Consider the following 21,516-nt stretch of genomic DNA (forward strand, 5'->3'; position numbering starts at 1 on the left):
AGCATAAAGTGTGCCAGGAGCCACCTCCTGATCTTTCATACATGTTGCCTAGGGCTAACCCTCGGGTCATCCTACCATACATAATAACATACTTTGTTCCAGGAGCCCCCTCCTGGTCTTTCATGTATAATGCCTAGGGCTAACCCGCGGGTCTTCCTACCATACATAAACTAAATGGGCCGGCATTGTGGCCATAGACCCATAAAAACAGTGAGGAGACTCACCTCGATGTCGTGTAGTGTCAGCACGATCCTCGGCATGGAAATCAGCTAGTCTCAACTCTTCAATCCCTACACAACAACCCTTCTCGATTACTAATTCATAATCATAAACCTCTTACAAGAGTCAACCCAAGTCCAGGTCAACAGTCAAGGTCAAACCCTGCTCAAAGTCAACATCCAGTTGACTCGACTCGCCGAGTTGGTCCACCAACTCGTCGAGTCCCCTTTTCCATAAAATGTTAAAACCCTGATTCTACTTGCCGAGTCTAGCAACAACTCGACGGGTCCTTCTTCACCCATAACATCGGGACCATCTTCAACCGACTCGCCGAGTTCATCCTGGAACTCGTCGATTTCATCTCCCTATTACGAACTTGTTCAGTCTATGACTCGTCGAGTTGTATGAACAACTCGTCGAGTCCATCTTCATGAGTTGGGAGATTGCCTTGGACTCGCCGAGTCTGTTCGTACACTCGCCGAGTCCTATGATTTCCAGGTCCAAGACAAACCCCTAGCAGGCTGAGTGTTCCTTCCACTCAATCTAAACCATTTCTAGAAGACGTTTTGGGGGAAAAAGCATCCCGACTCGCCGAGTCACCCAAGTGACTCGCCGAGTCCCTCTTTGTCCAAAACTATACAGTCGATTACAAATGGGTCTCAATACATCAAAACCATAGATCTGGCCTCCTAGGGTCCATTTCATACGTAAAGTTCCAATCTTGACATCCATGCATGGGGTTTTTGGCTCAAAAAGCCATAAAATTGGCACCTTTATGCCATGGGAACCCTCAATGGTTCCAGATCTGAAGTACAAACCCACTTATGCATACAATTCCGACTATAGCTTCACTGAGGCTTAGGAAAAGGTAGAAAATATCCCCAAATCAAGATCTAAGCAAATAATAGTCAAGGTTTCAGCTTTATACCTCAAGTGAGCTGGAATTGGGGCACAACCTCTGGATCTACTAACTTCCACTTGAACTTCCAAGCTTCCTTCTTCTTCTTTAACTTCAAATACACACAAAAGGCACCAAAAATCTCAAGAACACTCAATAATGGCTTAGGGTTTCGAGTTAGGGTTTCTCTGGGTTGGGAGGAACGATGTGTTGGATTAGGTGTCTAAGTTCATAACTATTTCTAGGTTGTACTTGACCCGACCCGGCATGGTCCATTTGGGTTGCATGGCATCATGCATTTGGATAAACTAAAATGAGAGAAATAACACTTATGGTTTATTAATATAAGTTCTAATATATTAATAATATTATTTAATTAGTATTGATCAAGAATTAATGTAGGATTAATTAAGTGATCAAAAGATGACTAATTAAATATATGGGTTGATTATTTAAATCATCCATAACTTATATAGTGGGCTAAAGGCTCCATGGATTATCAAGTTGGGCTAAGGTCCATAGGATGCTCCATGGGAGTTACAAACCCATGGGTCATGGAAATGAAGAGCCATGTTACATTAGGGTTTACATGGTGTAACCCTAATTGTAACACACTATATAAAGGATATGAAGCTCACCAAAATCGGCACTAGAAGCAAGATTGAGGGCAAGCCGATTTCTAAGTGTGATATTCTCTCTCAAAGTTTATTCCAAGTGCATTTGGTGTTGTGTGAGACATTTGAGGCATCACACTTGCGGTGCTAGGCTCTCAAGGTTTTCAAGGAATCAAATCAACTACACGGTATGTAATTCTAGCCATCTTTTATGTTTAATGTTCCCCATGTATGCTAGATAGGATTATGAACCTTGGAAAAAGTATTTTGCATGTATTTTAGACAAACATAGATCCAAGGTTTTCTAGGGTTGCATGTACACTTAGGAGTGTGAGAATGCTCCATAACCCAACAGTGGTATCAGAGAGTAGGCTTGTTTGTTGATACTTGATGCAAAATAGTGAAAAAAGTCGAATTTCTTGCTGTCTGCATAGGGAACTCGCCGAGTCCATGGGGGGACTCGACGAGTCCAAGCATAAACTCATCCTACTCGTCGAGTAGGTTCTTGCACTCAACGAGTAGGAGCCCCAGGGTGTAGATTTTCGACTTTTGCTGCTGGAAATGGACTAGAAACATTACCCTAAACTGTTTTGGTGTTTTAAAACTTGTTTTTGATGGTGTAATGGTTGTTCTAATCCATTTACAATGGCTAATATCAAAATTACATGATTATATGTGTTCATATGTTCTTGAAATTTTGATGACTATTCTTGTTCTTATGAGTTCTTGATAGATCATAAGAATTACTGTTTAATGCTTAATTCATGATCTTTATGTGTTTTAATGGAGTCCATAACTTGTCCTCAAGTTATGGATTACCAAAAGTCATTATTTTAAAGTCCATTAAAGAAGCACATAGGTTACAAAAAAATAAAAAGTCACTCATTTTATTAAACCATTAACTCATAAGTTATGAAAGATGAAAAGTTTTGAAAGTTACAAAACTTTCCCTCAAGTTTTGGAACATGTAAAGTCACATTAAAAAACTTTAGTTCCAACCCCTAGAATTTTAAAAGTTAAAATTCAACCCCTATACTTTATAATATTATAAGTTAATAATATATATATATATATATATATATATATATATATATATATATATGTATAAGATCAAAGTCGTTTTACCGTTAGTAGGCCTCATTCACGAAGCCGGTCTATAAGGGGGTATAAGGTTGTTGCCTATAAAATGGCAGCTTAATGGGTGTCCACTCTCACCCACCGCTTCCTTGACTGGTGGAGGGTCGTTAGCCAAACGGGTAAGACAAGGACTTAAAACCTTCATTAAAAGTATTAATGATAAATATAAAGTAACTAAATGTTTTTATAAATTCTCATTCTTAGTTACTTTAGGAAAGATGTGAATAAGGTGCTAACCCATGAAATTACACTTTGTACTTTGCTTAATTCGGTTAGTGGAGCGCGTGTGGTTAATCGGCACACTAACTTGGACTTAACAAGGTAGGAAAAGGGTAACTTAAGGTTTTTCATAGGCCGGTGGAGCGCGTGTGGTTAACCGGCACATCGATTAAGTGAAAAACATTAAGGGTACCAAGTAATTTGCATGGTTACTTCACACCTTGTTTTGTGATCCTCGGTATCCCAGTCACAAAACATGAAGGGCACACTCGAGATTGAAACATGCCATTGAAAGTTCAGTGAATCTCAAAAGATCTAGGTGTTTCAAATCCAATTAAAACCTAATAATTAATTTCGTTTTTCATGGTGGAAATTGGTGAATCGTCATTCACCTACCTTCAAATATTTTATAGCTTGGATTACGGCATCCCTCTTCCAAGTTATAAAATATTGTGTTGGGTCCTAGCCTTAATATTTCATATTGGGTGTTATATTAACGACTTAAAAACAACTAACTTGAATATCTCCCATTGCAGATGTCTGGGTTAGACAATTGTGATCTTCCCAAATCTCATGGAAATCATATTTCTCTACCTCCACCTCCTCCATTTATTCTCCCTGACCCACAAGCCCGAAGACTTGAAAGGTTTAAGGTCACTCAAGCTCTACTAGAAATGAAACATAAAGATGGAAGACCTGTGTGCACTCATGTCTTAAGAATGAAGTCCCACATTGACAGGTTGAGAATGTTGGGTGCTCTATTTCAAGGAAGTTTGCTATTGATTGGGATCTTCAGTCACTTCCTGAGTCGTATAGTGAGTTTATTAAAGACTACTATATGACAGATCACAACATGACCCTAATAGATCTTTCTTATTTGCTTTTTGCTGCTGAGTCAGCAATGATTTGGCGCAAAAGTCAAGCAAATATGGGCGGAAGGTCTATTTCTCAAACTTCTATGGACATTGATAATGGTAACATTGGAAGTCCAGAAAAGCTTTCTCTTCCCAATGGAAAGGGATCGGCCTTGGTCAACCCGGTTGACCTAAAGGTAAAGGGAAAAGCTAAGTTTGTGATAGTCCCATGTACCATCCCCAAAGAGTCCATATGTTTTCATTGTCAAGAGAAGGGGCATTGGTTGCGAAACTGCCCTAACTACCTGAAAGATCTAAGAGAGAAGAAAAAATCAAGAAGATTTGACTCTACTTCAGGTAAGTCCACTATCTAACTCTATTAAGTTCCTTATTGATGATTCTTAATACAAAATGTGACTCGGTTACATTTTTTTTGTGTTTGGCAGGATCAAGCAAAGGGAAGGAAACTTAAAGGAAAGGTATGCTGAATCTGATCGCGAAGATGGATTTCAATCGCATGGTTTGAAGATCGGATTCTTGAGCTACTACTTAAGAGTTATGATAGATTGCTAGAAAAATATGTAATAGCATAATTTTCATTTAAAGTTGCTTTGTAAGGATAAGTTTTCTGCATTTATTTAATAAATAAAATTTTGTTTTACTTTATTTTATATCTCCTTGCAATGGCATTTATGGAAAATTGATCTTTGTATGGTTCTAGCAATAATGGAAATATGAATTTGATTATTTCATTTGTGGTAGTGTCTAAATTTACCAAATAAGGAAAGATTCTCATCAACCAAGTTTCAATTGGACCGAAACTTGGAATCATGCAAGTCATATAGTATGATGAGTGAGAACTTTCAGCTTTGGAAAATTAAGACTAATTCCTTGTTCACATGTATATGTGATTCAAGTGAAGGACTAAGGGATTGAGTACACATTCTTGTGCACTAGTCAAGTCCACCACAAAAGATTGATAAGACTATTCGTCATGATTTACAAAGGTTTAGTAAATATGGTTATACTTACAAGTTAAGTATAATTCTGAAACATTGGAAAAACTTCGATGTATGACAGAACGAATGAGAAGAATCAAATTAGGCAGAAGGATAAAAAAAGTTTCTCAAATCTGGAAAGATGGGAGAGTACTTTAGTATCATGTTTTGTGATCATCTTAATGATTAAGAAATCATGTCACAATTGATCCTCTAAGGACATCTTAGTGCATTCCTATGGCTAAGAAGAGGAATCAAGAATTGCTGAAATGGTTGAATCAAGAAGATGAGTCATACTTCGTTCCAAAACAAGTCTTAGAGTCATACTCCAAGACTGTAAGTTGAGTGACATATCTTAAAGAAACGTCTATAGCACTTGTCAAATGTAAGAGTAAAAGTGTCCTACTCTTGTACATTTGAAATTGGTAAGTTGTGATGTTTTGGATAAAACAAAGACCAACTAAGGCCAATTGTGCGAAGTGTTTCTCTTGATAAAGAATCCGCACTGTCTCTTGAATATTTGGCAAGTGAGTCTTATATGTCAAGAAGACAGTGGGAGTCTTAAAGGTCTTGGAAAAGCCTTTAGATCTAATCAAGAAGAAAAACCTATAGTTTATCACTAGCACACGACTTGAGGTTTATAACCTATCGTGTTGACATATTCCTACTTATGTGCCCATTCCAGGAGAAGTTGGCTTTGCATATGAATTCTGAGAGTTCTCAATTGATGCATAACAGCTTGGAAGCAATGGCAGGCCCTTGAGCTGCCAGGTAGCAAGAAGTTAAGACTGCACAAGTTCAATCCATAAAAGTTTGGATTTGTCACTAACCTGGTCTTGTGATTATGGTTTTGACAAATTTGCATGGATAAGAACACATACACCATAAAATCTAAGTGTCATAAGGTTTCTCTCCGATTCATGAAAAATGATGGTGAGGAAACACTTTCACTAAGTAGATTTTAAGTAGATAACAGTTGTGATATTTGCATTCTCAAAGTCGTTAGTGGAGCGTGTGTGGTTAACCGGCACACTAACATGGACTTGTGAGAAATGGCAAAGGTCTAAACAATTAAGACTATGATTACGGAATCCCTTTTCATAGTTTTGAAAGTGTTTAGACACACATATGTGCTACCTAAGGAAAGGTGTATGATTTTGATAAAGTTTTATCAAAAGCATCTCGTATCAGAAATGTGAACTTTGGTAAGAAGGTCAATAAAGTATTGATTTCTAGAAGTCCAGCTGATTTCTGAGTACATATCGAAGCTAGTGGGAGCATAAGTATTATGCTAATAATCATCATGCAAGTGGGAGCATGATAATTATGATAAGTGTTGCAAGTTAGCAATGTTAATTATAGAAAACAAAAAGGTGTCAATTGGGAAAAGTTGTTTTGCTATAATTAAGGGAGAGAAAATTATAGTTCACTTCAATTCTAAAAGCTTAGATTGAGGTTTTAATCATATTTAGTCAAGGATATATATATGAGTTTCATGTTGGAATGGCTCGACATAAGGAAATTCTATATATGGGTCCATTACTTGCGTTCTAAAATTCAATTATGATTACGACATCCCTCTTCATAATCGGAATTATGAGAACTTGGCAAATAGAAATAGAAGTATTATAGCAAAAGACTGGTCTAGTATCATGTCTTTATGAATCGTGTCCCATATGCTTCGGATATAGGATCGATTGCATGTGCTATAATATTCATCTGTTCTAAATTTTTCCAAATGCCCAGAGCATTAAGAAGGGAAAAGTACTAGAACTAGATATGACTAATTTGATTAAGCAATTGTTGAGGACAATCTAAGGTTTACCAAAGATTGGTTGCTCAGGGACAGTTGGAAGTATAGTGTTAATTGTGGAAGGACCATATTGACATATTCTGATAAGACGCAACTCTTGTTCAAGAGTAATAGTCAAAAGGGAATATGGAAATGTTCCCATAGGTGGAAGCTATTCATTAAATCTGTGTAATATTAGGAAACTTAATTCAAGAAGAATGTTCAAAGCAATGAACTTTGAATATAGACTTCGTTTCCATGGAATTGATCTCCATTGGAATACTCTGTAATGTCTGTTGACAAGTCTTTGTGACTTTGTGCATAATCATTACAAGAGGACCACTGCATATAAGTTTAGAATCTAACAGATTAAAGTAAATGCCAGGAATCTGGGATTCGTGCATTTGCAGTATGGATTTGGGATTGTGAAATGAGAATCATTGGAAGTATGTTCAATCGATCTATTTCACAGAGTAAAGATCATAGACAAACTTAGTGTGCATACTTGATGTATTTCATAACTAATATTTAGACAAACATAGTGTGCATACTTGATGTATGGCATGACTAGTGTTTAGAAAAACATAGTGTACATGCTCGGAGCATGGGACAGCTATTGTTTTAATTCAAGAATAAAGTTGATAGTTTGAAACAGTATACAATGAATAATGTGCAATCAATATGGTGATAAATAAGAGGTGTTTTTATTTATATTCATAAGTTCTAATACCATAGTTGATTCGATTATTCTTGTGTTTCACTTTGCATGTTTTGACTTCCAGAATAACTAAGTCGCTCTTCCTGAATGACTAAGTTATTCAAACCATCCACAGTCGGTCATATGTTGGAAGTAGATATGAATCAAGACTGTCATGGGTTGGATTGTAGAGGTCTAAGATGTTGGACAAAGTGGTGCTACAACACTCATGAGTGCTCATAAGTTCTGAGTATTGGATTCAACCCACGCTCACTGGTATCACTTCATGGAATTTTATCTCGAGTGATCGTGAGACGGTAATATCATATAAGTCTTCAAACCTAGAGATATGACTTGTTGCCTATGAATTGGTTATATATTGATCATACGAAAACGCATTGGTAACTCGATGTTATAAAACGTGTCTTTGTGTATGATTCAACAAGTAGTAGAACAAGCATATGAGTCGAAGTTTATCTGTTCCTTCTTGGATTAGAAGCGATATCTGGGCCCCTCGATGATTTTGTTTTGACCTATGTATCGGGCCCGGTCAGAACTAAGTTGATATGTTCACTTAAGTTCTATGTCAAACAAATCGGAAATCGGGAAACAAACTGTTGGACAATAAGCAAGACATTGTTCCATGTATTTGTCTGGCTGATATCTAGAACAGAGGATTATATGATCACTTATCTTAAATGGAGTATCATCATCATCTCAGTTCCGCGAGACCTTGAAAAGAGCTACGATTGCTGATCGGTTCCTGAAGTTATACTTGCAGATATAGTTATTAGACTTATCCAAGTGGGAGACTGTTGGATTAGGTGTCTAAGTTCATAACTATTTCTGGGTTGTACTTGACCCGAGCCGGCATGGTCCATTTGGGTTGCATGGCATCATGCATTTGGATAAACTAAAATGAGAGAAATAACACTTATGGTTTATTAATATAAGTTCTAATATATTAATAATATTATTTAATTAGTATTGATTAAGAATTAATCTAGGATTAATTAAGTGATCAAAAAATGACTAATTAAATATATTGGTTGATTATGTAAATCATCCATAACTTATATAGTGGGCTAAAGGCTCCATGGATTATCAAGTTGGGCTAAGGTCCATAGGATGCTCCATGGATGCTCCATGGGAGTTACAAACCCATGGGTCATGGAAATGAAGAGCCATGTTACATTAGGGTTTACATGGTGTAACCCTAATTGTAACACACTATATAAAGGATATGAAGCTCACCAAAATCGGCACTAGAAGCAAGATTGAGGGCAAGCCGATTTCTAAGTGTGACATTCTCTCTCAAAGTTTATTCCAAGTGCATTTGGTGTTGTGTAAGACATTTGAGGCATCACACTTGGGGTGCTAGGCTCTCAAGGTTTTCAAGGAATCAAATCAACTACACGGTATGTAATTCTAGCCATCTTTTATGTTTAATGTTCCCCATGTATGCTAGATAGGATTATGAACCTTGGAAAAAGTATTTTTCATGTATTTTAGACAAACATAGATCCAAGGTTTTCTAGGGTTGCATGTACACTTAGGAGTGTTAGAATGCTCAAAAACCCAAAACGATGGAGGCTGGGCTGAGGCAAGAAAAGTTGTTTAAATAGGGTGCAAACCCTGAACATTAGGGTTTGTCCAGACAGCTTCTACTCGTCGAGTCGGTCCCCCAACTCGTCGAGTAGGTTACTAAAACTCCCGCATAATGTCGAGTCTACTCGACGTCATCGGTGAAGGGAGTGGTCGAAAGCGAGGAAATCGTCAGAGGCTTTGAGAGAGAGCAAGTTGGGGTGCGGCGATACAAATAAGGTCACACACTTGATCTAGTAGATGAAACATTATCTCAACAACATGTCGCCGGTATAGGGTTCAATCAAACGAGATCTTTTTGCTTATTTGCGCAAATAATATATATATATATATATATATATATATATATATATATATATATATATATATATATATATACCGACAATCTGGCATCGGTTGGCATCGGTATAGGTTAACAATAAAAGACATTGTTTTCTAATTAGGAGACATGAATTATAAATATACAAAAAATATATTTTCATAATCATATACCAATAACAAATCGTCCACAAACATTTTCAGAAAAAAAAAAAAACATAAAACCCTAATTTGTTCACATATAGGCTATACCGACGACATGTCGTCGGCAAGGATATTTAGGTCAAACAAATTTAGTCAACTCTATGCCAACGACACGTTGTCAGTATAGCCTAGTTTTTACCGACAACTTAAATTTTCGGTATAAGTGTCGTCAATATAAGCAGTGGCGGACCTTAGTGGAGCATTGAGGGTCCCGGGCCACTGCTCAATTTCCGGCACGTAGTGTAAATTTTTTTTTTTTCTATTAGGTGCACATGCTTGAAGTACGAGGGACACCCTACTAAAACAGTCTGCGTCTACCACTGAATATAAGGTGTATTTCTTGTAGTGTTCCCACTTTTTTCTTTCTTTTTTGTGTTGTTTTCAGTTGTAAACAAAAAGAGTCTGTAACATTAAAAGTAAAAGGTAGTGAAGAGTGACCGTTTCATAAATGAGAGGAAAATGAGGCATACTAGAGCTCAAGTTCACAAAAAGAAAATGTGAGGAATTTGGAGAATACATCTATTGATATAATGTGTGCTCTAATAAATCAAACGTTACCCAGTCTTTTTACAAACTTTGTCAGCTTTGGTATGTTTCTCCATTCACGACTCTACATTTCATTTTGTATTTAATAATTACGGTACTAATGTATTGCCAATTAAGTGTACTTGCCATTTGAGTGTTGTCACATATATATACCTAAATAAATTTCAAGTATTTCTAATGAAAAACTGACATGACCTACTATAACGAATGACAACACCGAGCTCTCAAGCCTTTCGCATGTTAGGTGTTTGCCTCTTAACAGTCTTCTATGATGTTCTTAAACTATATACTAAGTTCAAGACTCAATATTGACATCAACATGTTTATAAACTTTATTTAATTTACAATTGTACAAAATAAAATGCCATATTAGTATATTAAAAACACAAATCAAATCCCGTGTACATTGTTGAAGTCATTTGAGTTTGAGTTGCATCCCCCTTGTGTTCATCACTGGATGAGTCTTATTTTCTTATATAAAACTCGAAATATACTGTGATGGTTTAAATATATGGCTAGACCGAGTGAGTTTGTGCCGGTTTAGGTGCATTGACCAGGGCCCGCAGCCACTATCTGAACCTACCTTTTGCTATAATGCCTTTGCCTCTTAGCTCTTTGGATCCTATCCCATTTTCCCCCTTTCTATTAATTTCCCCCTTCTCTCTCCCTCAGGATATATACACATAATATATCTATATATGTTTCTTGATCTATAAATAGAAAGGACTCGAAAGAAGTAACACTGTAGTGATCACCCCATCTTCAACACTCTCGCACGAAGATTTGAAGTTCTCTTCGATTGATTTATTAGCTCTCTCCCTTGAGCGCTTTCTGTATAGAGAGAGAGAGAGAGAGAGAGAGAGAGAGAGAGAGATGTCAAGCAGCAGTTGCATAGATGTAGCAGCAGCATCTGAACAACTGTGTTATATCCCTTGTAACTTTTGCAATATTGTTCTTGCGGTACACACTCTATCCTTGTGATCATTTTTTGTTTTGTGTTGTTTTTTTAGAGTGTTCGGAAGAAGAAGACGAGTTCTTGCATAATTTGAGGCTGTTAGATGATGAAGACGCTAAATAACATATGGGTTATGCTTGTGCTCGGATTAATTTGGCGTTTTCATGCTGAAAACATCCAGATTGATCCATTTGAAATCAAGCTTTCTTTTTCGATGTCGATGCCATTCAAACATATAGAGTCAAGTCCCCATCGTTTGAGGCTTTCCTTTTCTCGTTTCTTCTTCAGCTAGCACTCAAAAGATAAAGTCCTTCAAATATCTGAAGTTTATGACCTCTCTCTCTCTCACACACACTCACACACACACCTACACACAAAGAACTAAGGACGGTACTTGAATCATTACTATCAAGGACAAAACTACTGGATTCTTTTCGTTTCATATGGAGATTTTCAATATCAGATTCCACAATATAATTGAATTCAGATTTTGACCAAATTTAATGGGCTATTAATACCCCAAACATCATTGCATGTGTGACTAGCACCGTTGAAATATAGGTTTTTGTGGTTCATAATCAAAGATTATTTGTATGTTAAAGAAACAAATTATGATCTCATTTCTAAAGATCGTTCCTCCATTGATTCAAGCTTCTCTCCCATGGCGTGTTTCTATTATCTTTTGTTCTTGGTTCCTATTTATTTGGTTCCTTGATATTTAATTAATTATGTATTCTTAGAGTCGTACGTCTTATAGTTGGCTGCGCAGCCGAGAACATTCAATCTTTGTTATCCTTTTCATCACAATCTTGGTGTTACTTCAATGCCATTCTTCTAGGTTTCTTGATCATAAAATCGTAATCTTGGAACCCTAAAAGTCTTATTTTATACTTATAGACAAAACCGAATGATCAATTTGTGTTCTTGTTTAAGTTTCTGAAATGGGTAATCTTGATTTTGAGGTAATAATTGATGTATGGTGATAATGCAGGTAAGTGTACCATGCAGCAGCTTGTTTGACATAGTGACAGTAAGATGTGGACACTGCACCAATCTGTGGTCTGTGAATATGGGCATGGCTGCTGCCTTTCACCAGTCTTTCTCAAATTCCAATTCCTCCTCCCAAGATTGTACTTCTCATCAACATGGCCAGGTGACCATTATTTTCTTTAAATATAGCTTAGATCCACTTCTTGATGCTCAAATTTCTTTTTCAAGAATGTTAATTTCAACCTAAAAAACAATGTTAGTAATTCAGATCATAAATACCCTTCTGAAACAAGCGATTAATTAATTTTGAACAACCGTTGTCTTGATCTTGCAAAAGCAAATCAGTTTAAGTTCAACAAATTAATGCAAGTACGAACATTTTTTCATCAAGATATTTCTTTTAATGAATCGTTATACAAAATGTAGTTTGTACATAAGTAGATTAATCTAATACTATGGTCGTAAAAGCAACTTTTCTTCAATGTAATCTATTTTTTTTTTTTTTTTTAATGTTGCTGACAAAATACAAATTGGAACAGTTACTCTTTGACTTATGACTTTTAAAAGTCAAAAACTCAAATGCAGATCGCTAGATTCAAATGTTAATCTAACTAGGTTTGTAGGTTTGAAATATTTATTAGAATTTTTATCAGTAAATTTTTATACTTTTGAGGAAATGATCAGTAGGGTTACAGATAGGGATCTACTTACTCTAGGTCATACATAGGATAATCTAAAGACCACATAAATCAGTCTGTGTTTTTCTTTCTTTCCCCCCTCTTTTTTTGCTGTTACATCATAGATCTAAGAACCCTAACAGCCGTTTTTCTATAGGCTACATTTTTGCGGCCAACATCTGTATAAATGCGTCAGTGATTCTCTCTTTCTTTGTTTATTTTAATTAATAATCTGGAAACCCTTTTTCTTGTATATGTGTTCCCTAATTTGATTTAAAAAACCCAGGTAATTTTAAGATTCTTTATTTAAGGTTTCTTCTTATATATAAATAAATATATTTTCTTTGCATCAAGGTTTTGTCGTTTTCTTCTGCAGCCCTCTCTTTCTCAATAGATTAAAGAGAGGTAGATATATATGTTGGCACAACTTGGACAGCAAGTGTCATTTAAATCTGCTGTGTTTTTCACTTTTACTTTTACATCCCAACTGATTCAGTCAAGTCACTGCTACGTTTTTAGTTCAGTTTCTTTTTTCATTGAAGAACATACATCACGTAAAAAAAAGTTCAATCAAAAAGTATAGAACGTTTTATATATATACATATTATGGACTACCATAGATAAATTTAAAATAATAATAATAATAAAATTAAGCTAACAAATTGGCTTGCCGCAAATGAGTAATCAAAAGAAGTCAAAGACTGTACATAGATCAATCGTTAGCATGTTTCAAGAACTTCTAAACACGATAAATAATTTTTTAACTTTCAAGGAAGGGTGATAAATAGTTAGAAATGTCAAGAGGTTTATAAGGGTTTAGGGCCATGTTGTAATCATCTAGGTTTAGTGAGTTGGATTATTTTATCATTAAATAATGATATTTATTAAAATGAAAGATAAAACAAAGTGCCATAATTCTTATGCGTTTTCATAACAAAAGTTGACAAGATACAAAATAGTAAGATTTGGCACTTTTGGTAGTTCTTTTTGCACCTTAATTAACGAAATGATTGTTTTTCTATAATGGTTGAAATTCTTATACTGTCAATAGTCTTAAAGGAAACTTGACAAGATTTCTGCTTATTTTTTGTTGTCTTAAGATTAGTTCACAGTTTGATTATTGATAATTTCAACAGGCTCCCAACCACACACCTCCAAATTATAGGGTGGATTTGGGATCTGCTTCAAAGTACAACAGCAGGATGCCAATGAGGCCATCTCCGACTTCCATTACCAATGACCCAAAGATCAATCGTCGTGAGTTTATAGACTCTTCCCTTTTCAAATATTCATAATTATCATTATACAAACCAAAAAATCATTTAATAAAGTAACAACACTACTCTACCAAGTAAGTGGTTTTAAAGATCTTTCATGCAACATTCATTAACCATTTAAATTCATAACAAAATCTTCATTCTACACAGCTTGGACTTAAAATACCAAAAATTTGCTTTTTTTCAGCTCCGGAGAAGAGGCAGCGAGTTCCTTCTGCTTATAACCAGTTCATAAAGTAACAAGACTACTCCATCCTTCTCTTAATTTTTGTTGATACCTAATCACCTCATTAATTAACATCTGTTTTGGCTTTGAAATACCCTCAACATACATTGGTGTTTCATCTTTCTTTTGCTAATTAAACATAACGTATGGATATGTAGGGAGGAGATCCAAAGGATCAAGGCAAATAATCCAGATATCAGCCATAGGGAAGCCTTTAGTACTGCTGCAAAAAATGTAAGTGCGCATTATAGCTATTTTCTGCATACTCTACTTTCTTTTTCTTTGTTCGGTGGCTTTCTTAATGACAAGTACTTGTACGTGCGTCTATATATATATATATATATATATATATATATATATATATATATATATATAGAGAGAGAGAGAGAGAGAGAGAGAGATATAGAGAGATGTATATTTCTAGGTGTTTGTGTTTTTGTCTTTATTAATTTGACAATGTAAATTCTCTGTGAAATAGTGGGCACATTTCCCTCACATTCATTTTGGGTTGATGTTGGAAGCCAATAATCACCAAGCAAAACTTGACGAGGTAAGTTAATTCAACCTCAATAGCATCCCCCACCCCCCACCCCGTTCTCAAAAAATTCAAAAAACTCAACACACACACCTCTATATATATATATATATATATATATATATATATATATATATATATATATATATATATATATATATATATATATATATATATACTGATGTTATCAATTTGTATGCAGCTGAGTTGTGTCCAAGGATCTGAGAAGCGACTAAGATCCAGGACTGCATTGTTTAAGAAATGATTGATTTTAAGAACATCAAAGCAAAGCCTCTTATATATTTATATTTTGAGTTCAAGAAAATGGTGGCCTTAATTTGGTATAAGGACATATATTAATGTTTGGGTATTTTTAAATTCTATTTTACAGTCATATGAGTGATGTTATATGTGTATTTTCATTTTTATCAAGAAATAAGCTATTTTTGGTGAACATCTAATCCCCCCGCCCCAAAACATTTCAAGGAGTTTTTCTCACTTCTAAATATGGTTGTAAACGAACCGAAACGAATACGAACGAGGCTAGTTAATGTTTGTTCGTTTAAGGTTAATTGAACAAATGAACAAAAACGAACGCATAAACAAACGAATTTCCTTGTTCAAGTTCGTTTGCTTAAAAACTTACTTTGATCATGTTCGTTTATGTTCATTTATTAAGATGTTAAATGAAAATGATAGAATGTAAATGAACGAACATAAAAGTGCAAATACAAACGAACGTAAATGAATGGAAGTGAACCAACATAAAAAACCTAAATGAATATAATTAGATATAAATAAAGATAAACGACCATTAACATCCAAACAAAGAAACATACTTAAATACATGCATTATAGCAAATCCTAAGATAAAAACTATGTAGTTCTAAGTCAAAACTAAAGTATTATTACTTCGATGCTTAACGATAAGTATATTATATATATATATATATATATATATATATATATATATATATATATATATATAGAGAGAGAGAGAGAGAGAGAGAGAGACACACTCTCTCCTAGACAAACGACCATAAATGGACGTACACAAACAAATATAAACGAATGTAAATAAACGAACATAAATGGACGTAAATGAATGAACATAAAAGAACATTCACGAATTTAACTGAACAAGCAACACCAATGTTCATGTTTGTTCGTTTAACTAAACGAGCAAAAAATTATGTTCATGTAAATTTATTTTTTAAATAAACGAACTTTCCGTCGAACGGATCACGAGTAATTTATCTAACGTTGAGTTCATTAACAACTAGATCTACTCATGAATAATGTTATTATTCTAAAGGTTCATAATTTAATTATCATTTATCTCATCGATTTGAATTCAACCCGGTAAATATCGATTATCAATTATATCTTACTATATAATTCCTAGATTTATGGGATCACTAATAACAAAATTTAGTAGACATGTTTAATTACATCTTTGCCTCATAACTCTCTTGCTTAGGTATCCTTTATCACAAAAGATTTCCGATCAAATCGTCCAATTTGAAAAACATGTGTAATCGGCCTATAACTTAGTTACAGAAATCGCGAAGACACGTCGCCCATCAAAAGATAACACTAAGCGGTTAGGTATCTTTTATCCCACTAGTGCATATAAGAGATGTGTGAGTGTTCTTCAAAAGGATTACATAGATTTCAGGTTTGTAAAAAAATGGTCTTTATATGTTTTATAATTCTAGTTCTAAAAACATATGATATCACATTTATTACATGCATATAATAAACCATGGTACCAATTTTCAAAAAAAGAAAATCACTTTTTAGGTTCTATATAAAAAGTTAGTTTTTATATAATTTGACGCGATTCAATTTTAATAATCGGTATTAGGTTTGATCGAGTGCATATGAACCTTTTATATCTTTAATAATACTTCATTTTATTACTTATATATTTGGATTTTGTATAAGTTACAAAAAATCACCATTTTAAAACTTATAATTGAGTATTTCAAAATTTGCCGTTATTAACGCTTTTTATAAAGCCGGTTTTTATTTTAAAACAATAACTTGTTACATCTTATGTCCAATTTTGAAAATCAAACTCCATGTGATGTTTATTTTGTCCAAAATTATTTTATCATGTGAAAAACTAATTTATCAACCACATAAAATAAACAACACAATCATGCATAAAAAGAAAGAAAAAAATATGTGCATAAACATAATCAACTAATGACATATTTGTGAGCCAACATAAAAGATGTCAAGTCCATTCCTAAAGGGACATTTAAGGGGACCAAAAATATTCTTGTAATGTTGTTGTAGAAGCTCCAAATTGAGTAAACACTCATTGCTTGCAAAAGATTGAAAAATCTTCTTTAAAGGAAAAGTTCAGCCACATGCAACACTTTTCCGAAAAATGTTGCAGAAAGTGTTGCATTAGGTCAGCAACCCTTTAAACAAAAGGCTACTGTTGACAGCATTCATGACACTCACTACAAGAAATATCGGTATTAGCGGCGACCCCTTTAGCGGCGACACCGGCTATTAGCGGCGACATGTAATTGACGCGTTACATGTCGCCGCTAATAGTTGGTGTCGCCGCTAAAGGTGTCGCCGCTAATGATGCTACAGTGTCGATCCGCGTCAAATCAACCATGTCCGTTCGATCTGCTTTTCATCCAACGGTGGGAAATGAGGAAAAAGGGCGCTGTGTTTTCCCTCCAGGGGTGTCGCCGCTAATAACCTAGTGTCGTCGCTAAAACCCTAGCGTCGCCGCTAAAACGCGTCGCCGCTAATACTCGTCGCAGATAACCCCCCCACTGCGTCACTTTTCTGTTCGTTCTGCTTCCTTTCACTCCTCCAACGATTACCGACGACTGCACCTCCGACGACGACCTCGTTTGCGCCACAGGACTCGTCTCCGGCAGCCATTACCGCCGGCCACCAGTGGAGCTCCATTATTACCGGCGACCACACTCATTTCCGGCGACAAAAATTCGATTTAAGGTCCGATTTCTTTCCTATTTTCTATTCAACTTCTGTTTTGGAGTTTTCTTTACTGGTTTTTAAGTGTTTAATTTAATGTTTTTTGAACCCTTGTCGGAAAATCTACTTCTGCCGAATCTGTTGCCAGAATTGTTGCCGGAAAATTGGATTTTTTACCGGAAAATCGCTAAATTACATTAGCACAGGTTCCTTTTCATGACTTTTGAAATTATATATTTGATTTGTATGTTTTTGTATGTTATTTGTATGGTTATTATTTGGAATTTGGAATGAATTGTCGCCGGAATTGTGTTTGTGTGTTATTTGTATGTTTTTGTGTGTTATTTGTATGGTTATTATTTGGAATTAGGTTGCTATAATAGAAAAATAAGTATGATACTATAATGAATATGTGTAGGAAAATGTTTATATGTATTTGTATGTATAGTGTGTGTATTTATGTATGTAATGTGTGAAAAACAAAGTGTGTATATTACAAAGAGTAATTTTCAAATCAAATTTAATATTTATGTGGTATTTTAGTTTTAAAATTATTCATAATCATAAATTGTTTTGTAAAACTATTAAATTAAATTTTCTATTATTAATTTAGATATTAAATATAGTTATAAGAAATATAGTTATTCATAATCATAAATTGTTTTGTAACTAACTTTTATTCATATTGTATTTCTATATTGTACATCTTTTAATTTTACAGGCTACAAATGAGGTTTACGTGGACGATATTCTTTGTTATGATGGCTGATATTATGGGCCTTGGTCACGGAGGTGATGAAGCTGGGGATCCACCATCTCCAGGAGGCTTTGGTCGCGGGCAACATGAACAGGATGGTAAGGTTTATTATGATATATTTATTTGCTATTTTAATTAATTTATTATAAGTTATCGTGACTAATATTTTAATTGTATTTTTTCAGTCGAGCTTCCAAAGAAAAGAAGGGGCTTGTCAAAGAATATAGAGCTAGGAAAGTGGATAAGGGCAAACAAGGGAAAGACTATGGATTTGAATTTTGACATGGAGATCACATATTCCCCTGTCGGGAAGCCTGCCAATTGGTTCACACATGAATTGGGAGGTATTTGTGGAACAACGTCCCTTTAAACGTATCTGGTTAGGACAATGTTTCCCCCGCGTTAAGGAATGCGACAGTTGTGCATCTAAAGGTAACTTGAATAATATTTTAAGTTTCCTTGTGATTGTTATTTAATTAACTAACTTTTTTGTATTTGTAGAATAAGTTTGATTTGGATAAGGTTAACTTGGATCCGGAGCGTGCACAATTGTTGCGGAGCATTGATTCGAGTCTTGCAAAAGTTTACAGAGGCCGAAAAAGTAAAGCCATTCTTATTTTAAGGATATCGGGGGGCCTGCAGATATCCCAATGGCACTAAACAACCCCCCCCCCCCCCCAATGGTATGTCACCAGAAAATTGGGCGAAGGCAATCGAACATTTTCAATCGCCCGAATTTTTAAGTCGTTCGGCGTCAAACAAAGAAGTCCGTGCAAAACAACTAGTTATAAACAGAGGGGGGTCGAGCTCGTACAGTAATGCATGCTTCAAAGAAGTAAGTTATGATATATTTAAATGTTTATTTAAAGTATAATTAATCTATTTTTTTTTTTGTTAAATAGGATATCACTTGAATCGAAGCATTCTGTAAGGCTAATTCCAATCGCCAAGGGGTGTTTTATAGTCATGCAGTCGAGCAACAATACGTAAGTGGTTAATTTGTATTTTCATATAAGTGTTTATATCGTCAAGGGTATTTAGTAATCTATTTTTATGATGTTTATCAGTTTTTGAAAATACAGAATGCTTTACTTCAGGAGATCAATCAACAAACTCAAGCTTCTTCTTCAGCAAGCGGTCTAACGCCAAGTGATACAAGAAAATGTTTTGAAAAAATATTGGGTGTTCGACGCGGACATATTAGAGGCATTAGGCGTAAACCCCCTACCGTTGTGTCTATGTACGATCAAGAACAACCGATGACACAAGAACCACCACAATCACAGGTAATTATTTGTTTAAGTTGAAAAGTATAATGCTATAATGCTATAATGATATGTTGGTAGTTTTTGAAAAGTATAATACTATTATGATATATTGGTAATATATTTTGATTTCTTTGTAGATGGAAATGCTGCAAATGATACTGAAGGACCCGGCATGTTCTGCGGCATTAGAAGAGTGGTTTCGTTCATTGTCACCACCAAATAATGAACGAAATGATGAGAGTGATGGCGAGGAGTAGGAATTTTAGGATTTTATGAAATGTTTGTTTAGAATAATACTATAATTAGGTTGTATAGACTAATATTTTTGATTGTGGGTTAATATTTTATCATTGTTATATAGTTTTTGGTTGTGTATGTGTTAAATATAACTGATTTTATAAAATTGTAGATTTATATTTCATAAAATTGTAAAAAAAAAATGAAAAGAGTCTTTTGCAGCGACGCTTTTAGCAGCGACATAAAAGTATTAGCAGCGACGGGTTTTTAGCAGCGACATATAAATATTAGCAGCGACGCATTTTTAGCGGCGACAAGAAGGGCATTAGCGGCGACGTATTTGCGGCGACGTGTCGCCGCTAATACTTTTAGCGGCGACAAACCTACTCTTTTGCGGCGACGTCTGTCGCCGCTAATACCAGTATTTCTTGTAGTGACTTTTCAGAAAATGTCATCTTTCTACCCAACACTTATGTAGACAGGAAAATTGTCTATTTGTCTTCAAAAAATGGCTCCAACTTCATTTCTTGTTACAAATAAATTATTTCTAAAAACTAATCTATTACTTTACAAAAATAACCAAGAAAACTAATCTATTTAATTATTACATATCATATGAATAAATAAATTATTACAATCATTTTTATAACAAAAACAACAAACACAACAACACAACAATCATAATGGTTCTTGGCTAGTTTATGCACATCATACAAATCAACATACATATAAAACAACCTTTGTTTTTCTAAGACAACTTTAAAATGAAAAAAGATGCATGAAAACTTTTGTCACATAAAATAACAATTATAAGTTGTCATAGAAAATAAGTATGAACTTATTTTTATACAAAACAAGTCATTCATATTCTCCAAAAACAAAGATTTCCAAAAATCAAAAAATCAAACCAAACTTGCAAGGTGCCTCTTGATATCAATTGTTGGGTTTTAGTTTAAAAATAGTTTCAAAACTACAAAGTATGGCAAACAGAAGATTTAATTTTTCGAAATAACATTAACATTTTATACCCACCAAGGATCATCTTGCAAGTTATAGAAAAATTAAAAAACCAACCAAAGAAATGATGAAGAAATAACAACATTTGTTGTTCTTTGGGTCCTCTTGGGAGGCTTGGAAGTTGATGAAGAATTTGAAACCTTTGAGACACCAACAATGACTCAACTTGATGTAGATGCTAGTCCATAAACTCTTAACTTATAAGCTTGAAGTTCATGACCAATATGAACTTCAAGAGAGCATAAGATGCAAGTAATCTTCAAGTGTTCTTAACTAATTAATAGAGAATGAGAGGGAGAGAAATATTTTCGGCCATGGGAGGAAAGAAGCGCCACAAAGAGTGCAAGAAACTAGTTATTTAAAGCATAAACTTAATCTAAAGGTCTTTATCCAATAAGCACTTTAGACAAGCTTGTCCTCATGCATGCACCATGCTTTATTTCTTTTGATTAAACTAAGAAGAATGGCATTGCTCTTTATGTCTCTCTCATTTTCAGGCATCGTGGAGA

At 34.7% G+C, this 21,516-nt stretch overlaps 1 protein-coding gene across 1 annotated transcript; it reads left to right on the forward strand.

Annotated features, from left to right (window-relative positions):
• Nucleotides 1-10,717: 10,717 nt before the first annotated feature.
• Nucleotides 10,718-15,215, forward strand: LOC145115459 (axial regulator YABBY 5-like). Its single transcript, XM_079051754.1, has 7 exons — nucleotides 10,718-11,061; nucleotides 12,048-12,209; nucleotides 13,860-13,980; nucleotides 14,188-14,236; nucleotides 14,385-14,460; nucleotides 14,705-14,776; nucleotides 14,964-15,215. Exons 1-7 carry the CDS (start codon nucleotides 10,975-10,977, stop codon nucleotides 15,024-15,026), a joined length of 630 nt encoding a protein of 209 aa, XP_078907880.1. The 5' UTR covers nucleotides 10,718-10,974; the 3' UTR covers nucleotides 15,027-15,215.
• Nucleotides 15,216-21,516: the final 6,301 nt, after the last annotated feature.

The sequence above is a fragment of the Lactuca virosa genome, chromosome 5, assembly GCF_052849685.1.
Source record: "Lactuca virosa cultivar CGN04683 chromosome 5, Lactuca_virosa_CGN04683_v6, whole genome shotgun sequence".
Classification (NCBI taxonomy): Eukaryota; Viridiplantae; Streptophyta; class Magnoliopsida; order Asterales; family Asteraceae; genus Lactuca; species Lactuca virosa.